Source organism: Pangasianodon hypophthalmus, chromosome 16 (genome assembly GCF_027358585.1).
Source record: "Pangasianodon hypophthalmus isolate fPanHyp1 chromosome 16, fPanHyp1.pri, whole genome shotgun sequence".
Classification (NCBI taxonomy): domain Eukaryota; kingdom Metazoa; phylum Chordata; class Actinopteri; order Siluriformes; family Pangasiidae; genus Pangasianodon; species Pangasianodon hypophthalmus.
Genome location: NC_069725.1, coordinates 12,613,278 through 12,639,118, shown reverse-complemented (window position 1 = coordinate 12,639,118; position 25,841 = coordinate 12,613,278). Strand labels below are relative to the sequence as shown.

The 25,841-nt window shown below is 37.3% G+C and overlaps 1 protein-coding gene across 1 annotated transcript; it reads left to right on the top strand.

Annotated features, from left to right (window-relative positions):
- The first annotated feature begins 246 nt into the window (after positions 1-246).
- On the top strand, positions 247-24,651 carry ntsr1 (neurotensin receptor 1 (high affinity)). Its single transcript, XM_026921118.3, has 4 exons — positions 247-1,140; positions 9,679-9,880; positions 18,092-18,176; positions 20,673-24,651. Exons 1-4 carry the CDS (start codon positions 472-474, stop codon positions 20,920-20,922), a joined length of 1,206 nt encoding a protein of 401 aa, XP_026776919.3. The 5' UTR covers positions 247-471; the 3' UTR covers positions 20,923-24,651.
- Positions 24,652-25,841: the final 1,190 nt, after the last annotated feature.

The window sequence follows — 25,841 nt, the reverse complement described above, 5'->3', positions numbered from 1 at the left end:
ACACACACACACATATATATATATATATATATATATATATATATATATATATATATATATATATATATAGTGTGTGTGTGTGTGTTTGTTTATTTATATTATTTCAGATTTGCTTCGAAGTTTAACATATTTAAGAAGCGTTGGAAAAGAATAGCACACGTATAGCTCGGAAGGGATGTGCGACAAAACGTCGAGGTAAAAAAAATAATAATAATTAAATAAAAAAATCTACGTCAATCAATGCAATAGCGTCACCAGTTACCCGCCTCCGCGCGCGCGGGATATAAACGCGCCGCAACTTTAGTGCGCTCACACACGCAGAGAGCAGCGCGCGCGCAGGACCCTGCTGCGTCTCCACCCTTTCAGAAACTCATCCAGTCAAATAAAGCGTAATAACTGCTTTATTTAGTCGACGCCTCGTCTGTGATGGAGTAATTCCAGACTGGTGTAAAAGGGAGAACTCAGAACAGTATGGATGTAAACAGCACACTAACAGAGCTCGACTCTCTGAAATTGCGCGCCTTGACGGAGCAACTTGTAGCGCGCGCGAACAGTTCAGTGCCGCTTCGCCATAACGAGACGGACTCCGCTCCTGAGGAGGACCTGGACGTGAACACAGACATTTACTCTAAACTGCTTGTCACCGTGATTTACGTGGTTCTGTTCGCTATCGGCTGCCTGGGGAACTCTATAACGCTGTACACCCTGCTGACAAAGAAGTCTCTTCAGAACCTGCAGAGCACCGTGCACTACCACCTGGCGAGCCTGGCCGTGTCTGATCTGCTCATCCTCCTGTTCAGCATGCCCGTGGAGCTCTATAACTTCATCTGGGTGCACCACCCGTGGGCTTTTGGCGCGGCCGCGTGCAAGGGCTACTACTTCCTGCGCGACGGCTGCTCATATGCCACGGCTTTCAACGTGGCGAGCCTGAGCGCAGAGCGCTACATGGCCATCTGCCACCCATTTAAGGCGAAAAGCGTGATGTCGCGGAGCCGCACCAAGAAGCTGATCAGTGCCATGTGGGCCGCTTCCTTTCTGCTCGCCACACCGATGCTCTTTACCATGGGCCAGAGGAGTGTGGACAGTGAACCCATATGCACCACCATCGTGTCCTCGGTCACGGCCAAAACTGTTCTTCAGGTGAGTAACTAAAAACTTTGGAAGCCTGTAAATGTTTCATTCATTCATGCATGCATTCATTCATTCATTCATTCATTCATTCATTCATTCATACACGAATGCATTTATTATTTGTCATATTGTCTATCATTTGTTTGTCTCTTTTTAGTTCATAGATATTTTAGATATTGTAACTTTTTAGATATATTTCTGTAATAAGGGTGAATTCAGGTGTACTGGGGCATCAGGCAAATTGGGAAAGTAGCTGTAACTTAGCAGCATTTATTTTCTGGCCCAGTAAGTGAAAGCCAAAGCTTATGTTACTATCCTCTTACAGTGGAACAGCCTGATAGAAATGAAATAATTCATATGACCTCATATAATGGGGTGCATTAAGCTGACAACAAAAAACCTGAGGTAGGAAAAATTGCATATGCTTTGGCTATTTTTTTTTCATTGTTTATAATGCATATATGCATAACGTACTGCTTTAACGAGATAAGCATAAAATGAGTTAGTCATGCACATATGTTTATAATCTAATCATGTTCATGCAATAATTAGGTCTTAAAAGGGTTTTCCGATTAAGTAAAACACACTAATATTAATCTATGATAGATTTACTGCAAAATAGAATGGAAAGCAGAGATGTAGGGAGGCAGTGAGAGAGGGGGAGAGAGAGAGAGAGCTCTCCAAAAAAACTTAATTTACTTCATCCATATGATTTTAGAGTTGATGTTGATGGTTTTTTTATCCTGTTATGCTACAACAGCAAGAAATGAATTATAAAATGTTACTTACCTTTTAGTGTTGGTTTTCTAACTTTCTAAGATTTTTACTTAATCTGTTCATCCTGAATTTTGGAAAAAGGTTGGTTATGAATTTTGAAAAAAGTATTGAAGATTTTCTAAACCCTGTTATTGTTGTTGTTATTGCTGTAAGAAATGAATGATAGAATGTTGCTTAGGCAGACATCTTAATATAATTTTTACTCTGCAGAAGATGTCTTCAAATTCTGCTACTGAGGTGATTATATTGATGCCAGGTCTGCTACAAATAAACAATGTTTAAACGTAAGTGAAGATGTAAATAAAGCTCAAACCAATGAAAATATGTGTACCAGATAACCAAAAATGCTGTTACCAACATTAAAAATGTCATTAAAAATGATTTTAGCAAAACAAGTCAGTTGTAACAAAAGCATAAGCCATGCTTCTTTAGAATTTACAGGTCGGGTCAGAGTTTCAATTAATGTTCCTATCAAACATTGAATATACAAAAAATGTGATCTCAGTGATTCTGAACATGGCATGATTGTTGTTGTCAGATGGACTGATTTGAGTATTTAAGAATCTGCTGATCTCATCAAATTTTCATGCACAACAGTCTTTAGAGTTTACACAGAATGGTGTGTAAAACAAAAAACACCCAGTGAGCCGCTGTTCTGTGGAGGGAAATGCCTTGTTGATGAGAGAGATCAGAGGAGAATGGCCAGACAGAAAAGGTATGGTAACTCAAATAACCACTCTTTACAACTGTGATGAGCAGAAAAGCATCACAGGATGCACAACACATTGAAAACTACACCAGGTTCCACTCCTTTCAGCCAAGAACAGGAATCTGAGGCTACCGTGGGCACAGTCTCACCTAAACTGGAGATTGCATATTGGGAAAAGACCAGCCTATATTTTTACAATCTTCACTTATCCGGTTTCGGTGAACCTGTGCTATTGTTGAAGCTCTTGTCCTGTACCTGCATGATTGTATGCATTGCGCTGCTGCCACATGGCTGTATGTAGAACATCTGCACTCTGCACATGGTATCTCTTTAAAGTATCTCCTTAAGACTTGCAGCTGTGGTACATAATCTGTGTATGAGCCTTTTGCTAGCCAGTCAGTGACTGAAGAGGACTATGTGGCATCCGTTTGCCTGTTGTGGGGGTGAAGTGAATAGTATTGATTATCTCATTACAATGGCACCTGTCAAGGGGTGGGAGATATTAGGCAGCAAGTGAACAGTCAGTTCTGGAAGCTGATGTGTTGGAAGCAGGAAAAATGGACAAGTCAAAAGATCTAAGCAACTTTGACCAAATTGTGATAGCTAGTCTTGTGGACCTACTATTCCCAGTGTGCAGTGGTTAGTGCCTGGCAAAATTGGTCCAAGGAAGAGCAAACAGTGAACCGGGGACAGGGTCATGGACTCCCAAGGCTCACTAATGTGCATGGGGAACAAAACCCGTCTGGTCCGATCTCACAGAAGAGCTACTGTAGCACAAATTGCTGAAAAGGTTAATGCTGGCTATGATAGAAAGGTGTCAGATCACACAGTGCATTGCAGCTTGCTGCGTAGCCACAGACCGGTCAGAGTGCCCATGCTGACCCCGTGCACCGCCGAAAGCGCCTGCAATGTCGGCACATGAGCATCAGAACTGGACCATGCAGCAATGGAAGAATGAATGATGAATCACGTTTTCTTTTACATCATGTGGACGGCCGGGTGCGTGTGCGTCACTTACCTGGGGAAGAGATGGCACCAGCATCCACTATGGGAAGAAGACAAGCCAGCAGAGTGTGATGCTCTGGGCAATGTTCTCCTGGGAAACTTTGGGTCCTGGCATTTGTGTGGATGTTACTTTGACATGTACCACCTCCCTAAACATTGTTGCAGACCAAGTACACCCCTTCATGGCAATGGTATTCCTTCATGGTAGTGGCCTCTTTCAGCAGGATAATGCACCCTGCCACACTGCAAAAATTGTTCAGGAATGGTTTGAGGAGCATGAAAAAGAGTTCAAGGTGTTGACATGGCCTCCAAATTCCCCAGACCTCAATCCGATCGAGCATCTGTGGGATGTGCTGGACAAACAAGTCCGGCCCCACCTCACAATTTACAGGAGTTAAAGGATCTGCTACTAAAGTCTTGGTGCCAGATACCACAGCAGACCTTCAGAGGTCATGTGGAGTCCATGCCTAGATGGGTCAGAGCTGTTTTAGTGGCACAAGCGGGACCTACAGAATATTAGGCAGGTGGTTTTAATGTTATGGCTGATCAGTGTATATAGCACATTTTAAAACAACAAGTGCTATACAACATCTTGGCTAAAGAATAAATAAAACGAATGCAAATGTATAAAAATAAAAAGAAATATAAAAATACAAACAAACAAATACATTAATAAAACTAAAGCAGTAAATCAAAGGAGAAATTAAAAGACAAAACCACAGATAAACCACAGATAAAGGACAAAAACAGAAGACCTTATACTACAGATCTTAAATACCTTCAAATGCTTGGGAAAATAAATATGTTTTTAAATGTTAAAAATGTCTACCATGGAGGATGCCTTTATGAAAAATGTTAAGCTGTTCCACAGTCTCAGAGCTGCTACGGACAAGGCCTGGTCAACTTTGAACTTCTTCAAAATCTGAGGAATGGTTAAAAGAAGCTCATTAGACGATCTCAACACTCTGGAGGTATTTTGAAGGCAGATGAGATATAATTCGGTGCCAAGCCATGCAGAGATTTAAAAGCAAATAACAAAACCTTGAAATCAAGGGGTTCCTAAGTTCTTACAAGCACCATCTATAAGTTCTTAATGCACCTATGGGAGAAGTCCTCATTGATCCAGAGTAAAGAATTACCCAAAATGTTGGTGTTCTGATGGTTGTGGTGGAGCGCTCTGTGTAACAAATCTGTCCAAAATGTCCCATGGGTGTACAAACAGGTTTGAGATCTGGTGACTATGAAGGCCATACCATATGATTTACATCATTTTCTAATCGTTCAGTGACTCTGTGGATGGGTACATGGTCATCCGGTGAGAGACCACTCCTATCAGCATAGAAATGTTTCCTCAAAGGATAAAGGTAATCAATCAGAATAATTTTGTATTGATTTGCAGTAACTTTTCTGTCTTAGGGGACAGGTACACTCAGATCTTACCAAAATGCCAGCAAAATCCTGTAACATAACAGAGCCACTGTTTTTTTTTTTTTTTTTAATTTGTTACCCGTGTATAGTTTCTTATTTATATAGAGACACATAACTGTAATTGCAGTTAATATATACTTTATGTACATTTGTACTTTAGATGCTGACAAACTAGCAGTGCATTTTAAACTGAATAGTCATCCACTAACTGTAGATTTGTCTCTCATACAATTGAATTTATTTCTGCCACAAATTAAATTGAGATAGTTTCTTCTATGAACAAAAGAGTATGAGCAAGAAGGACATGTTCACAAAAGAAGTAGTTTTAAAATACATGAATAAAAAATGTGCGGTGAAAACACTGCACTCAAAGAGAGATTGTGAATCCAAGTGAATGACAACTGTGTTTAAACTGTATTTTTTTGATAGTTGAAAGGCATACAAATGTGTGAATACGTTCAGTGAGCCAATTTTCCTCCCTTTGTATTTGTAATAATTTTCCTGTGCACATTTCTCAGTTGTTCTCTATTGCATAAGTGTTCTTTTACTTATACCTCAAACGTTGTGTGTGTATGGGTTTATGCTTGCTCATATTATATTTATTATTATGCCACTTTTGGAATAAAAGGTTTGCTGATCGCACCAGTTATTCATTTTTTACAGCAGCAGCCTAAAAGAAACATAATTAAACATCTTATGACATACTGAGATTATTATATGAACAGTTAATTTAATTCTTTTTACTTTATCAAGGACTAGACCTAATCTTTGTCTTAATGTAGAAGGAGGCATGATTTGCAGTGCAGTGGCTTGTTAAAGTCTCATTTCTCATTGTCAGCTGCAAGTCATTTATCTTCAGCTGCTAGCCAGTGATGTCCCTTGTTAGGATGAACTAATTAAAAGAGACACGCTCTCCCATTGTGCCTTCAGTATTCTTGACCAGTTAACTCTTGACCTTTCTCTTCTTGGCATTCTATCACTGTTTGGTGTATCTTAAAATTAGTCTTTAACAGAATAGAATCTATTTTAAATTAGTTCTTGCAAGTAACGGTTATGATGAACATGTCATTTAGGACAATGTATATAGTAGGGGTGCAACACAATCCAATCAAATTCAAATCAGCCTCCAGCTGGCTCACAATGTAAAGAAGCATGCTGGGAGTGCAGTCTAAAGCCCTGCAAATGGGGTCTCATTCCAGGCTGTGCCATGATCCAAGTACACATCAGCTAGGAAACATTTGGTGAAGCCCTTGCATAAACACTTGGATTAATCAGCTTTTGAAAGACCAGCACTTCATTATAAACATGAAGAAAAAATGTGTAATGTGGATTGCTCTAAACAGCTCAACATTAAGGGTGTTTTCACACATAGTTCTTTTTAAATGAAGCATACTCAGTCTTGTTAAAGTGGACCCAAAAAGGAACTAGCTGCAAATGGCCTCAGTACTTATGGTGTTCATAATACAGTAAAAGTGGACTCAAATGGGGACCAGTTGTCTTTCTGGAAATTTTAGCATTGATGAGATCTCAGACCACTTCCTCTTCATACCATGACTCTTTTACTATAATGTAACAACTGTGTAACCCTGAAGTGTCGTACAAAATTGTTGCTTTAAATGCATATGCAATAAAATAAAATATGCTGAAATGCTATGAGTTTTCTCAAAAAACATATTTCGAGTCAAATACCAGAAGCATTTTTAATGTTGAACCGTCAAAATTGGTTTGGTTGGAATGAAAACCCGCAGCCCTGGTGGAAAGATTGGATACCCCTGGACTTTTTTGAATATTTGACTTTTCTTAAACTGAAAAAAAAAAAGTTCTAGAAAAAAATGACCTGGACACAAATTTAAGGTTTATTTAATGCATCTTGATATTTTTCAAGCACTGAAAATTCTTACTGTTTTTTTTTTTCAGCAGACCTCTCATTTGTTCTCCAATAAAGTGTATTAGTGTATTATTCCAGAGTTATTCTATATGGCCAAAAGTTTGTGGACGCCTGACCATCACATTCATATGTGCTTTCTGAACATTCCATTCCAGATTTAGTTCCTCTTTGCTGTTATAATAACCTCCATTCTTCTGGGAAGTATTTACACTAGAATATGGAGTGTGAATGTGGGGATTTGCCCACTCAGCCACAAGAGCTTTAGTGAGGTCAGGCATTGATATTGGACGAGGAGGCCTGGAGTGTAGTCAGCGCTTCAGTTCATACTGAAGTTCAATGGGAGTTAAGGTCAGGGCTTTCTGAAGGCCACTCAAGTTCTTCCACTCCAACCTTGGCAAACCATGTCTTCATGTTCCTTGCTTTGAGCACAAGGGCATTGTCATGCTGGAACATGTTTAGGCCCCTTAGTTCCAGTGAAGGGAAATTGTTATAGCATACAAGGCATCCTATACAATTGTGAGCTTCCAACTTTGTGGCAACATTTTGGAGAAGGTCCACATATGGGTGTGATGGTCAGGTGTATTTGTAGAGCAATGATATAAAATTACTGATTTGAGTAGACAGGTTAAAACAATGCCCATAATCATTTGGCTTACCTTGATCTAATTTCCAAATTGAGATAATTTGGAACAGCCAAAGTCCACATACAACAAAAAAGCAAAAGAAAGACATAGCTGGTGAAAAGTCTGCCAGCAGGACTGTCTGTTAGACCTGTTAAAGAGAAATTACACATCTTTGCTCATATATATTAAGATATATGCACGATTATTTCCCTTATTCCACTATATTTCATGAACTGATGTCAAGGTGGACAAACATCTGATATCAAAGTGCACAGTAGTAGCTGATGGTAATGATGATGCTAATGAAGTGCAGTCCTCAGAGTCTGCTGCTCTATCACGTCTCATATTTCATTAGACATCACAAGACACAAGACACAATTTCACAAGACATCACCAGATCATCATCAGTGTGTCTGCATTTGATGTTTGGGGAACATACATCTGAACATACATCTGAAGATGCAATTCTACTGTCAGTTGTATTATGCTTAAAAGGTGCTAGAGATTTTTATTCATCTTTAGCCAAAATGACATTTTTCGATGAAGTGTCTGTCTAGACACAAGACAGATTGAAATCAGGACACTTTGGAATTACAGTCATGAAAATACATTGAATGTTAAATCTGAATTGTTTCATCTACATCTAATATGAACATGACTGTAGTGAGACACATTACTAGAAGATAGTTAGCAATAGATGGAGCAATTAGGGAGGCTGTCGAAATTATTCTTTTGAAATCGTCCACCTTAGCCTCTTGTAGCCAATATGTTAGCTAAAAAGGAAAGAGGGAGGCAGGGGAGCAGTCAATGTGGTAATTACCTCCCTTCATATTCTTAGCTGCCATGTTGAGTGTGCTTGAAATATAAATGGACTAAATATCACGGGAATGACATGAGATGTGAAAGAGGGAATGAGTGAAGAATTTGTGTCTTTGTATGGAGGGATGAAACAAAGGCATCTACACATGATTTGAAGTTGTTCGAGTGGAATCAGAGTCTCTGAGGTTCTGTCACCAACTATAAATCATATACAACCCTCAACCAAAATAAAATTAAAGGAATAAGCATCCATCTTTAGGAAATCCACATGACTTTTGTAGCCTCCCAACTTAAGTATCATTAACCTTTATGACAATTTCTGTCTACCTCCTCTTGAATAATTATCTAAAATCCCAATTGTGAAATGGAATGAAGCTATTATAAGGCAATTTGTGGCTGTACTCCTTTTGTTTACTGAATTGTTATGTGTTTCCGTTATTAAGTGAGGAGTTGCATGGCTATTCATTTTACTAGTCAACCAGAAATTCAAAGTAGTCAACTAGTCTCTTCCACAGTTAAAACAAAAATGATTCGGGACATCAAATAAGATCAGTATAAGCACTTGATAGGATCTCACCCTCAATAAGGATCATACTAGAGTGATTATCATTCATATTATCTCAACAGTCATTGTTCCCCCTAGAAACAGATATTAACACTTATTGAAAACGCTACCCATGGAACTCACAGGACGTGTTCAGGGAATACATCAGAAAGTATTATGAAACGTAAAAACAGTCAATAGAATCAAGAACCATAATAAATCAAAGAAAAATCAACAAGACACTCACTCACTCACTTTCAGTAACAACTTTATGCTTGTTAGGGAATACAGGGCATGAGGCAGGATACAACCTGGATGGGTCACCAGTCAGTTGCAGGGCACCAGTAGTAGCCAGTCCACTTACTGGTGTGGTTTTTCAGAGGTGGGAGGAAACCGGAGAACTCAGAGGAAATCCACACTGACATGGGGAGATGGAGTAAATCAAGCTCAGGTTCAAACCTGGGACCCTGGAGCAACGCTACCCACTGCACCCACTGGCCATGCACAAGACAGGGAGTAAAAATCAGAAAATGGAACCCAAAACTATAAACAGAAAATACTCACCAGAATCTGAGTTAGTAATGAGGCAGTACAAGCTAACAAGACTTGGTCTCATTGGTCTTAACATTGGACATTTCTGGCAAGCTTTCTATCTAATGTGACTGAATAACCTAACTATCTTTCAAAAAAACAGTGTCTTTCACAAATCAAGGAACCTATATCTTTTATTACATTTCCTTCTCTATCCCATCAGGTGAATGCATTCCTGTCATTCATTGTTCCCATGGGTCTGATCTCAGTGCTGAATGGAGTCATTGCCAGTCAGCTTCTTCGTATGTTTCGTGAGGCAGCTCAGGACAACCGTGTCTGCCTTGTTGGGGGTAATGCCACTATGCTCAGCGTTGCTGTGGAGCCCAACCGTGCCCAGTCCCTGCGCCATGGCGTTATGGTGTTGCGTAAGTAACAGTCAAATGTCTATGGAATGTACATGATGCTTACACTGTAAAAAGCTACACTCAAGGGGAAAAAGAAAGTACACCCTCCTTCAACTCTCCTCTATTTTTATTTATCAGGGGCTAAATAACAATTGTGTGGTCTTCATCAACTTCCATAAGCAAACAAATAACCTCAGGTGACAACAAAAAACACAAGAGATTTCAATATGGAGTTATTTTCTCCCACTGTTTCTCAGTGTAGAATGGTGAATTTCAAATTTCTTTGGAGATGGCCTTATAACCCTTTCCAATTTGATGAGCAGCAACATTTGCTTCTCAGGGGTCATGGCTGCCATACTTTCATCTTGGCATGATGTATACACACACTTGAATGGTCCACCACACCAAACTGCCAAAAGTTCTGCTTTTATGCAGGTAGTCACACTTCTTGATGATTAACTAGTCTTGTGCATTTCATTAGTAACGCCTAGCTGCTAATTACTCTCTTAATAATTGTGGAAGTAGGAAGTGTGTACTTATTTTTTCCCCACCTGGTTTCTGAATGTTGGTTTACTTTTTAGGGAAATCTGGTGTGTTTTTTATTGTCACCTGAGGTTATTTGTTTGATTAGAGAAATTGGTGAGGACCACACAATTGTTATTTAGGCTCTGATAAATAAAAACATAGAATTGAATGAGGGTGTACTTTCTTTTTGCAATGATTGTATGTGTGGTATCGCCTTAAAAGACTGAGGCAACAATATTACACAAATATTATGAGTAATTTTAGAGACATGTTTTTAGTAAATTCTACTTAAATCACAAAATTATGCAAGTCAGTGAAACGAGGTCAGTTTAAAAAATGGTTCCTTCTTTTAATATTGTTATTATTATTATTTCCTTATTTTAAATATTGTTAATTACCAAATAAATAAAGTAAAATAAGTTGGATTACATGAAGATAAAAATCTTCAGTTGTTTACTCTAGCCAATTCAATTTAATTTTATTTGTATAGTGCTTTTAACAATAGATATATTCACAAAAGTAGCTTTATAAATATCCATATGTATATTTATAATTAGATCCCTAATGAACAAGCCAGAGGCAACAGTGGCAAGGAAAAACATCCTGAGAAACCTTGAGAGGAGCCAGATTCAAAAGGGAACCCATCCTCTTCTGGGTGACACCGGAAAGTGGGATTATAAATCACTATTATTCTGCAATTATACACTATGAAGTCAAAACACTAGTATATAAGTGTGTTGAAAGGATATTCAGTATGGGCATCATAGTCTTTGTAATTACAGCAGCAGTTCTTAGATGCAAGTGTACAGTATCAAGGAGAGATAATCCAATGAAGAAAAGGTGAAACTTGGGCAAAAATGTTTTTGGGATGTGCAATTTTTATTATATCCTTAGACAATCTACAGCAGCAGAGGGGGAGTCACATGTGCAGAAGTATCAGCCTCCAAGCTGAGGTATCAGGACGAATCAGACAGGTCTAGAGGGTAAGAGGAGCCAGAGCAGTAGAAGTGTGTTAAGATCAGGCACCAACAGTACATCGGCTAACAGGAGTACAGGTACAGCTAGAGAGAGAGAGAGAGAGAGAGAGAGAGATTATTAGAATTATTAGATGAGCTTATCCTACAGTGGTTTAAAAAGTGTATGTAATATAAGCATAACTAAAAGGAAGATTCAGAAGTTAAGACAGGCATTAGTGGGCACAATGGGACATAAGGCATCCTGCTGCTCCACCATCAACAAACCTGTATGATAACTTTGGGGGCGGGGGGGTGGTATGTAAGAGTAAGAGTAAGAGAGTAAGATATTCCTTTATTTGTCCCGCAGTGGGGAAATTGCATGTGTGGTAGACATTTAAACTGTGTCTGAGATTTGAACACTAATGGAAAGGCTATTTAATAGCTGGGGGCTGTGTAGGAAAAAGCTCTGCTCCCTGCTGTAGTTTTCATTATTATAGGCACTAATAAAGAACCTGCAAGATCGAAGGGGATATGGCAGATCATAAAAGAACAAGATTCGCTCAGGTAATGTGGGGCTCGGTGCAAATGTTGGCAAGATTGCCAGCATCTATCACAGTGGGTTTAAAGGCAAAAGAAAATGCTTGTTTTTCTTTACCCTGTAAAAAACTGTTTCATCTATAGAAGTACTGAGCACCCTGCCTTTTACTATCTATATGGACCACTGCTTTTTTAACTTTCTAAACAAACAAAAAAAAACCAGACAGGCATCCAGCATTCATGCTGTGCTTCATCTACAATGGATAAGCAAAAAAAAAACTTTTGCTTCAGCTTAATGTAAATTGAATAGCATTCTAGCATGCAACAAATATCCTTTTTTGTAGTGTGTGTGAGAGAGAGAAGAATCAAAGATATAAAATAAAAGGACTGTCACAAAAATATCACACAAAGTTATTTCTATTCTCCACAGGGAACTTTCAAATATCTTTATTAATCACAGCCTATTATATGCTGCAATTCTTTGCATTTTTTTTTTTTCACCATGTGATCTGTGATGACATAAGAGGTGTACTAGTATTATATAATCTTCTCTGTTTTCACCATCAATTTATCAATTAGAAAGCATGTATGTAAGACTTCGCTCTACATATCAACAGTTCATTGTTTTCTGATTTCACTTAGAAATGCAGTAGGTGCCCAGTTCTTAATGTGTGCTTTGTCAACAGCCTGTAATCACCATTAATAGAGCAGGGTGCTGCTATCAGGCTGTGCAGTTCTTACACAAGCTTTTAGTATGGCAGGTGATTTGATTAATACCTTAGGGTTGGTGACACTTACTAAGAAGAAGAAAGTCAAGACCAGTCCCAGACCACAAAATATGAACTGTAGTTCTCGAGTGGATATTATTTACCACTAAAATTGATTTATTTCTCTGCTATTATTGTACTTTTTGCGAGCTCTGCTATAAGAAAACATAAACAGATTTTACTGAAATGATGTGCAAATTTTATTTAGGCTACTTTCTAACTTTGCCTTGGCTGACTGCCTATAAAGATCACATTGAGTAAGAAGCCATTTTATCAAATGCAGCAGTAAATGTAGTCAGTCTGCCTAAAGATGTCCAAAGTCTTGCTAGCCAAGTGTGCTTTTCTTAATTTTTGAATAGCTCCATGCCATAGAGAAACTGACATAAGCCTAATCAATTCTGTTTATTATCAGATATCAGCTTTCAAATTGTCTGTAATGCTCCTTTTTTACTTTTCCCCCATTCTCTCCCTCAATTGTAGCTAACTCTCTACTAGCTAACTCTCCCCTATCACACAACAACTACCAACCAGAGAAGCTAGAGCAAACACATGCTTCCTCTGAGATACAGGAAGCCAACCTCTACATCTTTTTGAACTGCTACTCATGCTGCATCACGGTCACAGGGCAGCGTAACACACTTGGAAGAGAGCGTTTCCTGCACTGTTTCTGACCCAGACGCCACAATTGGTACCTTTACCTCGTGATAAGACAAATAATAATGTGGATGATGCTGATAATCAAAGTGATAATTCATTTCTCAATGTAAACTTATAGAATTTGGCAGTAGTGTTTTCCATAAGTAGATTATGTTACAAACGTGAAGGTAGGTGGGGTTTCTTTCCATGGAATTGGAATGAAATCATTAAATGAAGAGAAAACATTGTTGTTATAAAGTTGTGTAATGTTATTACTTTATTATTTGTTAGTAATGTCTTACTTGTGGTTGTGATGTGTCCAAAAAAAGAAACATTTTTAATTTCAGGAGTACCTGTAGTTTTTAAAACTACATATAGTAGAAAATGTCAAAATTTGACCGTGTGAAGGGTTTTTCCAGGCTGCCACACAAACAAACATGCACAATTTATATATAAATAATATTTTGATCTACATAATAAGTGTCATTCATTTTTTCTATAAATCTGTAGAAATGACCAACATTCTCCTCTTAGTTTCTTTGGGGTCACTGAATGCCATTGGCTAAGTGCTGTGTAATTTCCTGCAAAAACACTTCCCTGACAATCAGAGGTCATAGATCACAGTGCCACACAGATTTCCCAGCTTTGCCATCTAGCAGATGCACTGATCCACAGCAATGTAAATCTGAAAGCCAGGGACAACTTCTAATTATAGGCAAGCCACGGAAAAGACTTGCCTTTTTGCAGGGTCACAAAGTTCTGGAGACGTTTTTATCCTTCTCCATTTATTGAATGTTTCCCTAAATTGAATTCAGCCTATATAAAAGCACCATAAAAGCCTGAGTCCTCTGATAGGACTCCAAAGCCAAAGGCTCTCTGGAGAAGTATTTGCTCCCCGAGTTGAACTGGGTCCAATGGGTGCACTTACTTAGAGTATTGAAAAGAAATCTCTAAATATGAGGAAGAAGATATAGTGAAGCTTGGTATACACATGTATTAAGGGAAGAAATAGTTTAAAGTCCTTCATAGTATGTATCAGTGTGCTGCCTTCTCAAATCCCACTAGGGTATTGCACATTCAGTAATATATGTTTCAGCAGTCCTTTGAACCTTTGAAGATGACTTGAAGGGACAGAAAGGGTTTTGTGCTGAGATGGTCACATAGCTCAGAGTGAGATGGACAAAGAAAGTAATGACTACACAAGTAAAGCAAAGTGGCAAAGACAGGAAAAGAGAGAGAGAGAGAGAAGGAGAGGGAGCCGTCTCAAGACCCTTTCACATTTTAATAAGGTTGCTACAAAGAACCACAATCCAATCCATTTACTTTGAATATTCTTGTTCTATTTTAACAGAAAGCTAATTTATAAGTGCTTTATGAATTATTCATGTTATGGTTATCTGTTTAATGCCAAGTAACTTACTGAATGAATGTGATTCTGAAGTACACAAATGGACAAGACCAATTTAAATGGTTATAATGCTCAACCACACTGTAATCATTCCTCAAATATTGACACTAACCACACAACATGAAGACACTGATTTCATCATTTTGATATCAGTGACAATGTAGACACAGTTACTAGTGAGCTAAAGGGGAATGAGAACATATTTATTTTGCATAATCCCCTGAGAATGTACTAATATTTTAATACTTAGTAGTTGAATTGTTTTGCTGTAGAGGTTGTTCTTGAAATGAGTGTGGAGGGGTTAATTCACCTCTCTGACCTCTATGACCTATGCATTTCAATTCAATTACTTAAATTACTTTTTTCAATTAGGTCAGTACAAATCATGTCGTTATTTTTACATCCCAGCTGGAGCTTTATTTCTAAGTGCACTCTCCAAAATGCATAGCAAAATAGCAACATTTGGAAAGAAACCTACGTAGCTTTGTGGTTAGCACAAGTGTTGGATAAATGAGTGTGTCAACAGTGTTATGCAGCTATAGAGGGATGGCAGTATCACACGTGGAAATACAATTCACTAAATCCCTTTAGATTTCTGTCATGATAAATGATGACTACTGATGCTAAAACTGAGCAAATGCAGTGACGTGTCAAAGGTAGAACTGAACAAAACCATTTGTTTCTTTGCTCTAGATTTATGTCATATTAAATCCCTTCCAAAAGGAAGGTGGAATAAGATTGTATTTTGTTTGTCACTTACTAATTACATTACTGCTGCAAATGATTGCAACAGATACATGATGTTTATGGGGTCTAAAAAAGGCTTATTTTGGTGTGAGGTTTTGCTCTACATTTGAGTGAGTTTGAATCCCTACGACACCACAGCTGTTCTTGGCTGAAAGACACCACATTTCGACCTTCTCCCTGGTTTTCCCTCTGTCCATTAGTTAAAATAATCACCCCGTTGAGATTTTCGACATTTTGTAGTGTTACAACCTGGAACTGAAGTGGACTTATTTGGAATTATATATCATGAATCCTGAACAAATAAAAACTTTTTTATTGCATTAGTATTCACTCCATTGCTGTGAAACACCGAAATTAGTTTGAATGCAATCAGTTGTCATTAGAAGTCACATAATTAGTTGAATGGAATCTACCTGTGTGCAATTAAAGTGTTACATGATCTCAAAGCCTGTTCCTGAAAATCCTCAGAGTTTGTAAAAATTATTCCAAAGTTTGAACATCTTGTAGAGCCTTATTAAATCCCTTATTTTAAAAAAAAACAGTAGAAAAAATATGGCATAACCTTAACTCTGCATAGAGGAGGCCATGCAGCAAAAGTCAGTGACCAAGTAAGAAGGCTATTAGTCACAGAACATTTTGTGGAATTAATGTGTGTTACTCGTCATTTTTATTAGCGTGCCAACAAGTCTAGAGGGCACTGTATGTGTGAATTTTAAAGAATTTAAGTTGTAAAATAGAAATATTTAGGTACATTTATTAGTTTAGCCAGCTATTACTTTCCAAACAGAGAAAGTAGATGAGTCTGAATGTCTGTTGTCCCCAAACACTACTACATCTCAACAGAGGCACTGGATAGGCATGGGGTGAAAATCAGGACAAATCAGTCCTTCTTGAAAACCTCTCAAAACAAGCTAGCCCTCTTTATGTGTCTGGAAATGTAATATCTGTTGGAAAAATAAGCAGAAAAAAGGATAAAAGATTACAGTGTTTGACTTAATCTGGATGAGAAAACACACATCTTAGATGTGCATGAACTGCATTTGGCAAAGCTGGTTTATGTGTTTAGTGCTGGTGTGATCTAGCTGGTCAGTCAGCAAATCCAAGGTTAAATAACAAACCTCTGCTAATAAACCCGCTCTTACTAGTGCAGATATTATGGTCTTTCTGGTTGTTTATTTTTCATGCATTATGTTCTGAGCTATTTGTCTCATAAAAATGGCAAGAGACTGTGTACAGTATGCAGTGAGATAGATGGGTGTAGATAGATGGGATTTTGATCAATGCCACCAGGTATTTTTTTTTTTTTTTTTTTAGATATTTGCAGTGAGAGGTTTTTATTATTCTGTGTTTTATTAGGCTGAGTGAGCGAGTTGATGAAGGATGTAGAGATGTTTCAAGAGATGTAGAAAGGACAATGAGCTTGATGTAAGATGCACCTAGAAGAGTTTTTTTTTTAATTAGTAGTAGTAGTAGTAGTAGTAGTATAAGTTATAAATATCTAATATTTAATATGGCTCAGATGCTCTTTAAAGTACAAGGTTTTAATCCATAATATAGAAGATCAGATAAGAGTGATGGAGTTTTTAATTTAATCTCATATGGCTTTTTCAAAACCAGTCTCTCCGAATTGGAGTCTGACTGCTTTATTTATCCATGTACAGATCATGTGATGAATATATACTATGTATTATATATATGCACAATATTTTAAAAAGTGCTGTATGAAAAATGAATACGTGCAAAAAAGTTTTGGAAAAAAGCATGTATGATATAATTAATAAATATGTGCAGTATAATACACAGTATATGTATACTAATATGTAAATTTTACATATAGTTTCAGTGTAAATAATGTGTCAGTAGACAATGTAACAGTTCTTGTCACAGTAGCCACAGCTATTGATCTGAATATGTGACATGTTATACATCTAAATGAAGCTATCAACACAGGTGAAAGTATCATGACGTGTAGACTTGCTTTGGCTCTCAAGGTCGAATGGCACATAAGGCTTAATAGGAGTCTTCTGCTGTATTTACTTCTAGTCACAATGGGCGTAATTTGCAGCATTATATTGCTAATGCTAGGCTTCTCAAAATCTTTTTAACCCAGAATGGTATTCATAATGTAGGTGAGGAACATCCTGACTCACCATCCCATCATGAACCACATACAAATTCTGTGCCACAAATGCAACCAAAAGAAGTGTATTAAAAAAAGTGAGTCAGTCCCTAATTTACTGACATACCTAGTAAAATACCCTTATGCATGAAGATAAACATTGCACAAAGGCTATGAGATCTACATTCACATTATTTAGCAGATGATTCCCAGACACTGGAAAAACAGCATGCTGTCTCTCTTTGTTTTTGGGGATTATTTAAAGTAACAGTCTGGACATAATTATTATGGCCTCCAATAACCCTCTGAAGCAAATGTATTTGCTTTGCATAAAATATTGTCCATACAAAAAAATGCATTAGACGAATGTGCCACTGAGCTAGCTAGGATGGGCAGATGGTTGCAGTGCCATAAAATCAATTTCCCATTCCTGATGATAATTATTTTGTCAGCAATAAGAATATCAATAATGAGTGTTTCACATGTGCCAGCAAAGTTCTTATGAATAATTGTGTTTAATCATTCATTTCGTTCCAGGAGCTGTAGTCATTGCTTTTGTGGTCTGCTGGCTGCCATATCATGCCCGTCGTCTGATGTACTGTTATGTGACTGATTGGACTGAGTGAGTATTTTAAAGCTCTCCACTGGACATTTTGTTTGTAAATCTACATCATAAACATCTTGAATGACTGCCGAGTTATTACCTGCTGACTGAATCAGCAGTGAAAACCGTAACTACACAATCAAATATATAGAGGAGGTATGAGCATGTTTATTTTTAAAGCCCTTCTTAAGGCCAGGGGGCGTTGTTTGTAACAGTCTAGGAAGGAATGGATTCTTTATGACTTGGGGTGAATCCAAAAAGTGCCCTGAGGCATCTTCAAAGCAAATGGAATCAGCAGGGCCCAACCAGAATATCTCTTCTACAGCAGGGGGTTATTTACTTTCATAGTCACACATAGATACAGTGTTTTGCTTTCAACATCAAACATGCACTAAGCTAGATTCAACTGCTGTATTATACCTCATGAGTTCATTACAGGCCTCCACATACATGGGTTTAGGAAGCTCATCTATCTCTCCAGCAGATGACAGCCTCTGAGCTGTGAATCATCTGCTTTCTGGCATTTCTGTGACAGGCAGTGTGGGCTGTGAATGAATTGAATGGTAGATAACAGGTGTTTGGCAGTTTTCCTAACAGTATTTACGAGCTGGAATATAATTCCTGCATGCTCTTTAGAGTTTCTGCCCATCCATTACTGGAGTGTTCCATTGAAGACAGCTTGGGCATGAGAACACTCTATACATCACATCACCCCACCCCCACCCTCCACGCTAATGTGGATCATTTGGTGGATCCAAGGAAGATTACCGGCTTTGATCAATGCCAGCATGTACTTGGATTTATTTGGACATTTAAAGTGAGCAGTTTTTATTATCCTCTGTGTTATTAGGCTGAGTGAGCTAGTTCTGATGATGGATGTAGACATGTTTCAAGAGCTTGATTTAAGAGGAGCTATAAATCTCTAATGCCTAAAATATATTTAATATGGTTCAGAAGTTCTTTAAAGTACAAGGTTTTAATGCTCAATGTAGAAGGTCAGATAAGATATGTCGGAGTGCCATTGTTCTTTAATCTCATTTGGCTTTTTTTGAAACCAGTCTGTCTTTAGAATCAGAGAATCCTTAGAATGGGAGTCATTCCCATTATCCTTAGAATGGGAGTCATGGAATGTTTCATTCATCCAACTCAAAGCAGCAGAGATATCCTTTGGAAGATCATTTGGCAGAACTCTGCTGTGATATACAAGACACTAGAGAGAAGAGACGGGTTACTGTCTGAATGCAAGCTCAGCCATTTGGAAATTAGGGCTAGAGATATATGTTTGTCTATATTTGTGGTAGCATGCACAGCTATTGATAAATGGTTTCTGTTCATTTTCTGAAGGTTATTTCTTTGTCTAAGTGCTGTCGCAGGGTTGTGTGTAGGACACCAGAAAAAAAAGCCTAGCTGACTTTCACAAGCATATTTCATCTTCCAATTAAGCTGCATTTACATCAGAATACAAACAAGCAATTGTTTTTTTTTCTTGTAACTTGTAGAATGACATCCAAGGTATTGGCACTTAATGAAATAAAAAATAAAAGATTTTCTCTGCAGACTGAGGGACAAGTTCAGCTAAACATATTAAAAAATTTTGTCTAGTGTGTTAACACAATTTTTAAAATGAAAGGTGATGAGAAGTTGAGTCCAAGTGGATCACCATCTATTGTCCAACCTGTTGTAGAGGCAGAGGACCACTTTGGTAGAATAAAAGTCTTATATAGTCTGCTGATGAATGCCATCACTACAATAGGGAAGAGACATACAAGAAGTGAGAGGAATGTTGGTGTACATGCAAAGTGACAACCATGAGGTAGTAGAGTGAAATAGTGAAATACTGTAAAATACTGCTGTAACATTGATATAGTTTGGATAGGTGTGGAAGCAAGAAGGGACTTGATTTGAAAGAATTTAAATGTTAAAAGCCACTAAATTCTTCATAAGACTGTTGAATTCATGGTAATGAAATATATTACTTTGAAAATCACACATTTTATTTTTTTTTAATAGCACATTTTTTAAAAATATATATATTCAATTAGGTTATAATCTTAATGTCAAGATATTCAGCCAGTAAAACTCATTTTGCAAAAATTCACTTCAGAAAAAAATGGATGTTCACAAATCCAAGACTCACTTGCTTTAGCCTATCCCTGAATAGCCCAGATGCTTAACTTGCATTTTTTGCAAACTGAATTTGACTGGTCGAATTTGAGAGAATACAATTTTTTTTATATAACTGATTTTTTTTAATCATAATTTGTGAAAACAAAAAACTTGTATGCAGTCTTTTCTTTATATCGAGGGTTTTATTGCACTGCTTTTCACTGGAGATGAAAAATGAAACTTAAATAAATGGTGTTCTTGGACAACCTTAACAAATGTTAAAAAAACTTTAGCATTAGATTGGACAGTAATGGCACAAACACATTTATATGTATATTAATAAGATTAACTGTCTGTCTGTCTGTCTCTCTCTCTCTCTCTCTCTCTCTCTCTCATTCTCTGTCTTAGCACTCTCTATGACTTCTATCACTATTTCTACATGGTCACCAATGTGCTGTTCTATGTGAGCTCAGCAATCAACCCTGTCCTTTACAACCTCGTCTCGACCAACTACCGCCAGATCTTCTTCTCCACGCTGCACAATTTCTTCCTGCCATGCCGACGTAAGAAGCAAACACGCATGCTCACCAGGCACTCTATCAGCATCTGCAGTAGCCACACTTTCTCTACCAATGTCGTTAAAGAGACTGTCTACTGATCAGTGGCAACAGCCCATCACAAAGTGAGTGTAATCCTAGCAGAGGTACTGTTATTACTTCTTATAGTTCCAGTTCTCAATATGAGAGTCTCAGTGGCTAGAAGAAAGAGCCAAGACTGTTGGCTAGCAGCAGTCGTGCAGAACTAAACATACAGATGTGATAAGATAACTCGACAAGTATTGATGTTTCAGTTTAAAAAACATTGTGCAAAAAAATGTATATACTGTACATTGTCCAGTACACTGTATAACTGTAAAATATTTGTACAATTTGAATGGACATCCCGTTCGATATATCTTAATTCCAAGACACAAAAGCTTATTGTACAGCTAAAATATATACTTATATGTATACTTATTTTTTCCACTATCATTTCTTCCAGAAGATTTGTGGAAGATCTATATAGAAGTTGAAAACGAGAATTGTTTAAAATTGAGAAATTTGCATTGGCCCTTGTGTAGAGTTATTGTCACACTTCACTGTGCAAACATTAAAATGGCTCATTAGGAATCCCCCTGCATTAGCAAAGCACATTTAAAGCAGAATAAATATATTGTAAAAACATGGTTAAAAAATGCAGCACTGAAGTTAAAACTGACAGCAGAAACATTTACCAAAGGAAAATCCTACAGGTCTAATGAATTTACTGCAGCCACATTTCAGCTGACTCAATTCCAGGCAATTCTGCGTGGCTTAATGCACTGCTGCTTTGTGACAGAGAAAAAAAAAGAATGAAGGACATTAAAGATATTCCTCAGCAGTTCAGCAAATGCTATTGGTCATACTAAAAATCCCTGGTGTACGTGAAAGGTAGTTTATTGTAGACATCATATTTTGACTTAATATCCTTCTTTATTAAATCTGTGCTATGCACAGGGAATACTGCAGAGAGCAGAGTAACACATCATTAAGACTCTGTTGCAGCCTATTTATATATCTATTAACCTAAAATAATATGGAATCATTCCATTAATGGACAAAAGAGATATGTGGCAAAGAAGGGAGCTATCATTAAAACGGACACACAGCCTGTCTAGGGCATGTTTTATGTTAGAGTGTACAATGAATGAGGCAAGTTGAGAGGCGTGATATGGTTGAGGTACAGGGCAAGAGACAGAGACTGACACTGTGAAAAGGCTAATATTGTTCCCCATAAAGATTGTTTCTCGCTTGTTCGAGTATTGGCAGACTGCTGGATTAGGGGAAATAAAAAGAAGGAAAAGTATCAGCAGGATGTGAGAGCATGGTTCATAAATGTGTGTGTGTGTGTGTGTGTGTGTGTGTGTTTGTCTTTGTACTGAAAGTATGTGTGTTTCTGTCTGTCTCTGTACTGAATGTGAACAATGCATAATAATGTTTATTAAAATGAGTTACTTCAATGAGACATGAGCAAGATGCACTGGTTTAAAACCAGACTTTTAAATGACATCCTTGGCTAGCCACACTTGTGCTGTGAGAATTGCATTTCCTTTATAAATCTCCACTGACCCACATGTTTTGTTTTTTTTTTCAAACTAAGATAATCACAGGGCAATCACTGTAAATTACTAGACACTGTTTTGAAGTGAATGTTGAAGTTTCTTATGTGAAATTCATTAGCAAAACAAACAGATCCATCAGTCTTTCTGCTTAAACTTTATTTAAGGATAATGTTCTTAGGGCTGTGTGACACTTGCATAACTCCTTAATGACAAAAGACCAAGCCTACATAAATGTTAATAAAGGATTATTATTCAACTGTTGTCATAAAGACTGCTTTAGTTTCTGAACAAATAGATGAACACAGAACATAGATTTTCTGTTTTCCTTTTCTGGACTGACCTGCATTACATAACATCATGACAACTGACTCTGTGGCTCATTGTGCTTCTGATATATCATATGAGTCAGGAAAAGCTCCAATTTCAACAGGGGTGTGTAGACTTTTTATATCCACTGTACTAAACGTCTTGACTTTAAATACATTTAAGGCCTTTGTTCAGTTGTTCTGCTACACTGCACACATTGGCTGCCACTGCAGAGTGAAATCATTAGTGCTTTCTCTTGCGCTAATTAAATTTCATTCTAGAGATCAGATCCATTAGATCAGGCAGATAAAAGTCATCTTATTAATTGATTGCAATTTCCATCCATATGCAGGCAATGATTTAACATTATCTAAACTGTATACTAATAATTATGTTCTGGAAGGCAAATGGAATGCATTTCTGTTTATGCAACTAACAATTACCTACATGGATGGTGATAGCAAGTCAGTGCAATAGAGAAAACTGAAGTCTTACTAGATGTTATTTATTCATTGTCCAAAAAGCTTTCGTCTGTGCTGTGTGCATATTTCACCTGTGATTTATGTAGTGTATTTTATGTCATGTAAGATTAGTGCTCTATATGGTGTATTATAGGTAATTATGCTGCTGTCAACGTAGTGCATAAGAAATTAGAAAGTGACGCCCTTTTTGTTGTTCTGTTTATGTACTTCAGGACAATGTAACAGAAAAGAAACGGTAATGTTTTCTTTTACAGTGCTCCAAGTTCTAGGCAGATAAGTGTGTAGATCTGGTTTATTATTTTGGTGTTAAAGATGGTATGTACCAGAACAGATAAATTAAATTTGGCTGAAATACCTGACAGGTTCTAGATATTGGGGAGGATTGAAACATAACATCACATAATTAGAGAATTATCTGGAGTAGGAAGGTAGAGAATAGAATTATTAACTGTAATATAACATTTTTAAGCAGGAAAGTAAATAACTTTTTAAAAATGGTGTTCCATCCCCAGTACAGTACAGTACAGTACAGATACTTGTAGAATCCATGCCAAGGCACACTGAAGCTGTTCTGGCAGCTCAGTTGTTGTTTTTGCCTCTGAGTGCCACCACAATGGATTTGAAATGAAGCAATCAAGATACGATTGAGGTGTAGACTTTCAGCTTGAATTCAAGAGGTTTGAATGACTGCAAAGGATTTGGATCCAAGTATTAAAAATAATCCTTATAATTACGTTAGTTTGTCCAATTACACCTGAGTCTGTGAAAATGGAGAAAAAATGGAGAAAAAATGGCTGTAATTCCTACACAGTTAATGCAATATTTTTGTTAAACCCCCTTAATTAAAGCTGAAAGTCTACACTTCTTCACCACATGTTGAATGCTTCATTTCAAATCCATCGTGGTGGTGTACCGAGGCAAAATTATGAAAATTGTGTCACTGTCTAAATAGTTATAGACCCAGCTGTACCTCTCTGTTACCAGGAAATGCAACAGAACCTGAACTGTTAAAGAAAGTGATCACTCTTACTGCTTTACTGGGTCTGTAACGTGTCCTTCAGAAAACTATACATTTGTGTGGAACAATTCAACTAAATTTAGTGAAAACAATACAGTATAATTAATGGAAACATTAAAGGAAGCATTTCCTATCTTTCTGATACCTGGTTCCCTGTGTTTTTTTTTTTTTCTTTTTGTCTTAGTCTTGGTAAATGCCATCTTTTTACACTAAAATAATTAACCAGTTCTTGGTGTTTATGCTGCGTGCTTGTTTGGTTAATAGCTAGAACCTGTCTGAAAATTTCAGTGAAATGTAGTTAAACTGTCTTGGTATTTGCATTACCCAAAATAATTACTTAGTGCTTTAAAGTGTGCACCAGACACTTACAGGGGCATATAGGAAACTGTAAAAGCACTTCCAAGAACCTACCTAAGATGTTAAAGTGCAGAACCTCAGCTTTCCTTCAAATGTTGTTCCAAATTGTAAAAGTTTATTTTAGGGAACACATATTAGGGGGTTATTTAAGGTCATGTATTTTCTTTAATAAAGCTTTAATAAAGCTATTAAACACTTGTAAAAGGTTTATTCACTATGTATTATTGTTTATTCATAAAGACCTGTGTTGCTGTTAGGTGAAAATGACTAATAATTGCATTATTAGTTGTGATAATGTACAATTAACATGTTTTAAGACCTTGTAGCAAACTATTGTGCATGAATTAATAACCTAAATTCACCTGTTGTACCTTTAGTGAATGCAGATACAATACATTCACTAGTCAACTAGACAGAGCAGTGGAAAAATCAGTGAGGCAAATGGCAAACAAAGCAGACTAAATGTTAGTCTGGAAATATTTCAGACTAGATGAAACCAATTTTACAGTCAGCTGCACATTGTTTAAGACTAAACTGGGAAAAGACTTTTTTCTTTTGCTTTATTGGAACATTATCACTTTGTATGAAGTGTAGAGGTGTGCACAAGCCTGTTTTTCAAACCCACTCCCACCCACTCCCAAAGGAAATCCTGCCAGAGTTGTTTAAGTTATCCTTTAATAATAATAAACTTCAAATAAAATCCTTGCGCTGTGGCATGGTGAATTCCATTGTGACCAGCGTTGCGTGAAAACATTCATTCAGTGCCGCAGGTTGCACATCACTATCCAATCCCACTCAGGCCACTATAGAGGGTGGCTGTCACAGCTAGTTTAGAGCCTATCAGTAGCGTATGCCAGTTGATAGAGGCTGATCTACAGTAATTTTTGGATTCTACATGGCAGGCTAGACTCCCAGGTTATTATTAGTTTGTTGTAGGTATGGCCATTTGTAACCTTATGCGGGTATAACTGTAAAAATTTGCCAAATCCCAAAAGGTTTTTTATTTCCTATATGTACTCACTACATTGAGTATAACATAGTACCATTGTATTACCCATGCAGTGCATCATAGTGGACATCGAATGTTGTTTAAGATTCCGCTTCACAAAAAGTGCATCCTGTTGGAAACTAGCTAATCACAATTAGCTAAATGTAAATTTTAAGAAACATTTTTAATCGTATTATATTTTCGTTAGGCTGGTAAATTGATACATGACTTAAAAATATAAGAAAAAATGTGAAGTTGGCATATATTTTATGTTCAGAATCATTTT

Coding starts and splice junctions, on each gene's coding strand:
- ntsr1 (XM_026921118.3), top strand. CDS start 472: ATGGATGTAAACAGCACACTAACAGAGCTCGACTCTCTGAAATTGCGC. Junction 9,881..18,091: donor CCATGGCGTTATGGTGTTGC/GTAAGTAACAGT, acceptor ATTTCGTTCCAG/GAGCTGTAGTCATTGCTTTT. Junction 18,177..20,672: donor TATGTGACTGATTGGACTGA/GTGAGTATTTTA, acceptor TCTCTGTCTTAG/CACTCTCTATGACTTCTATC.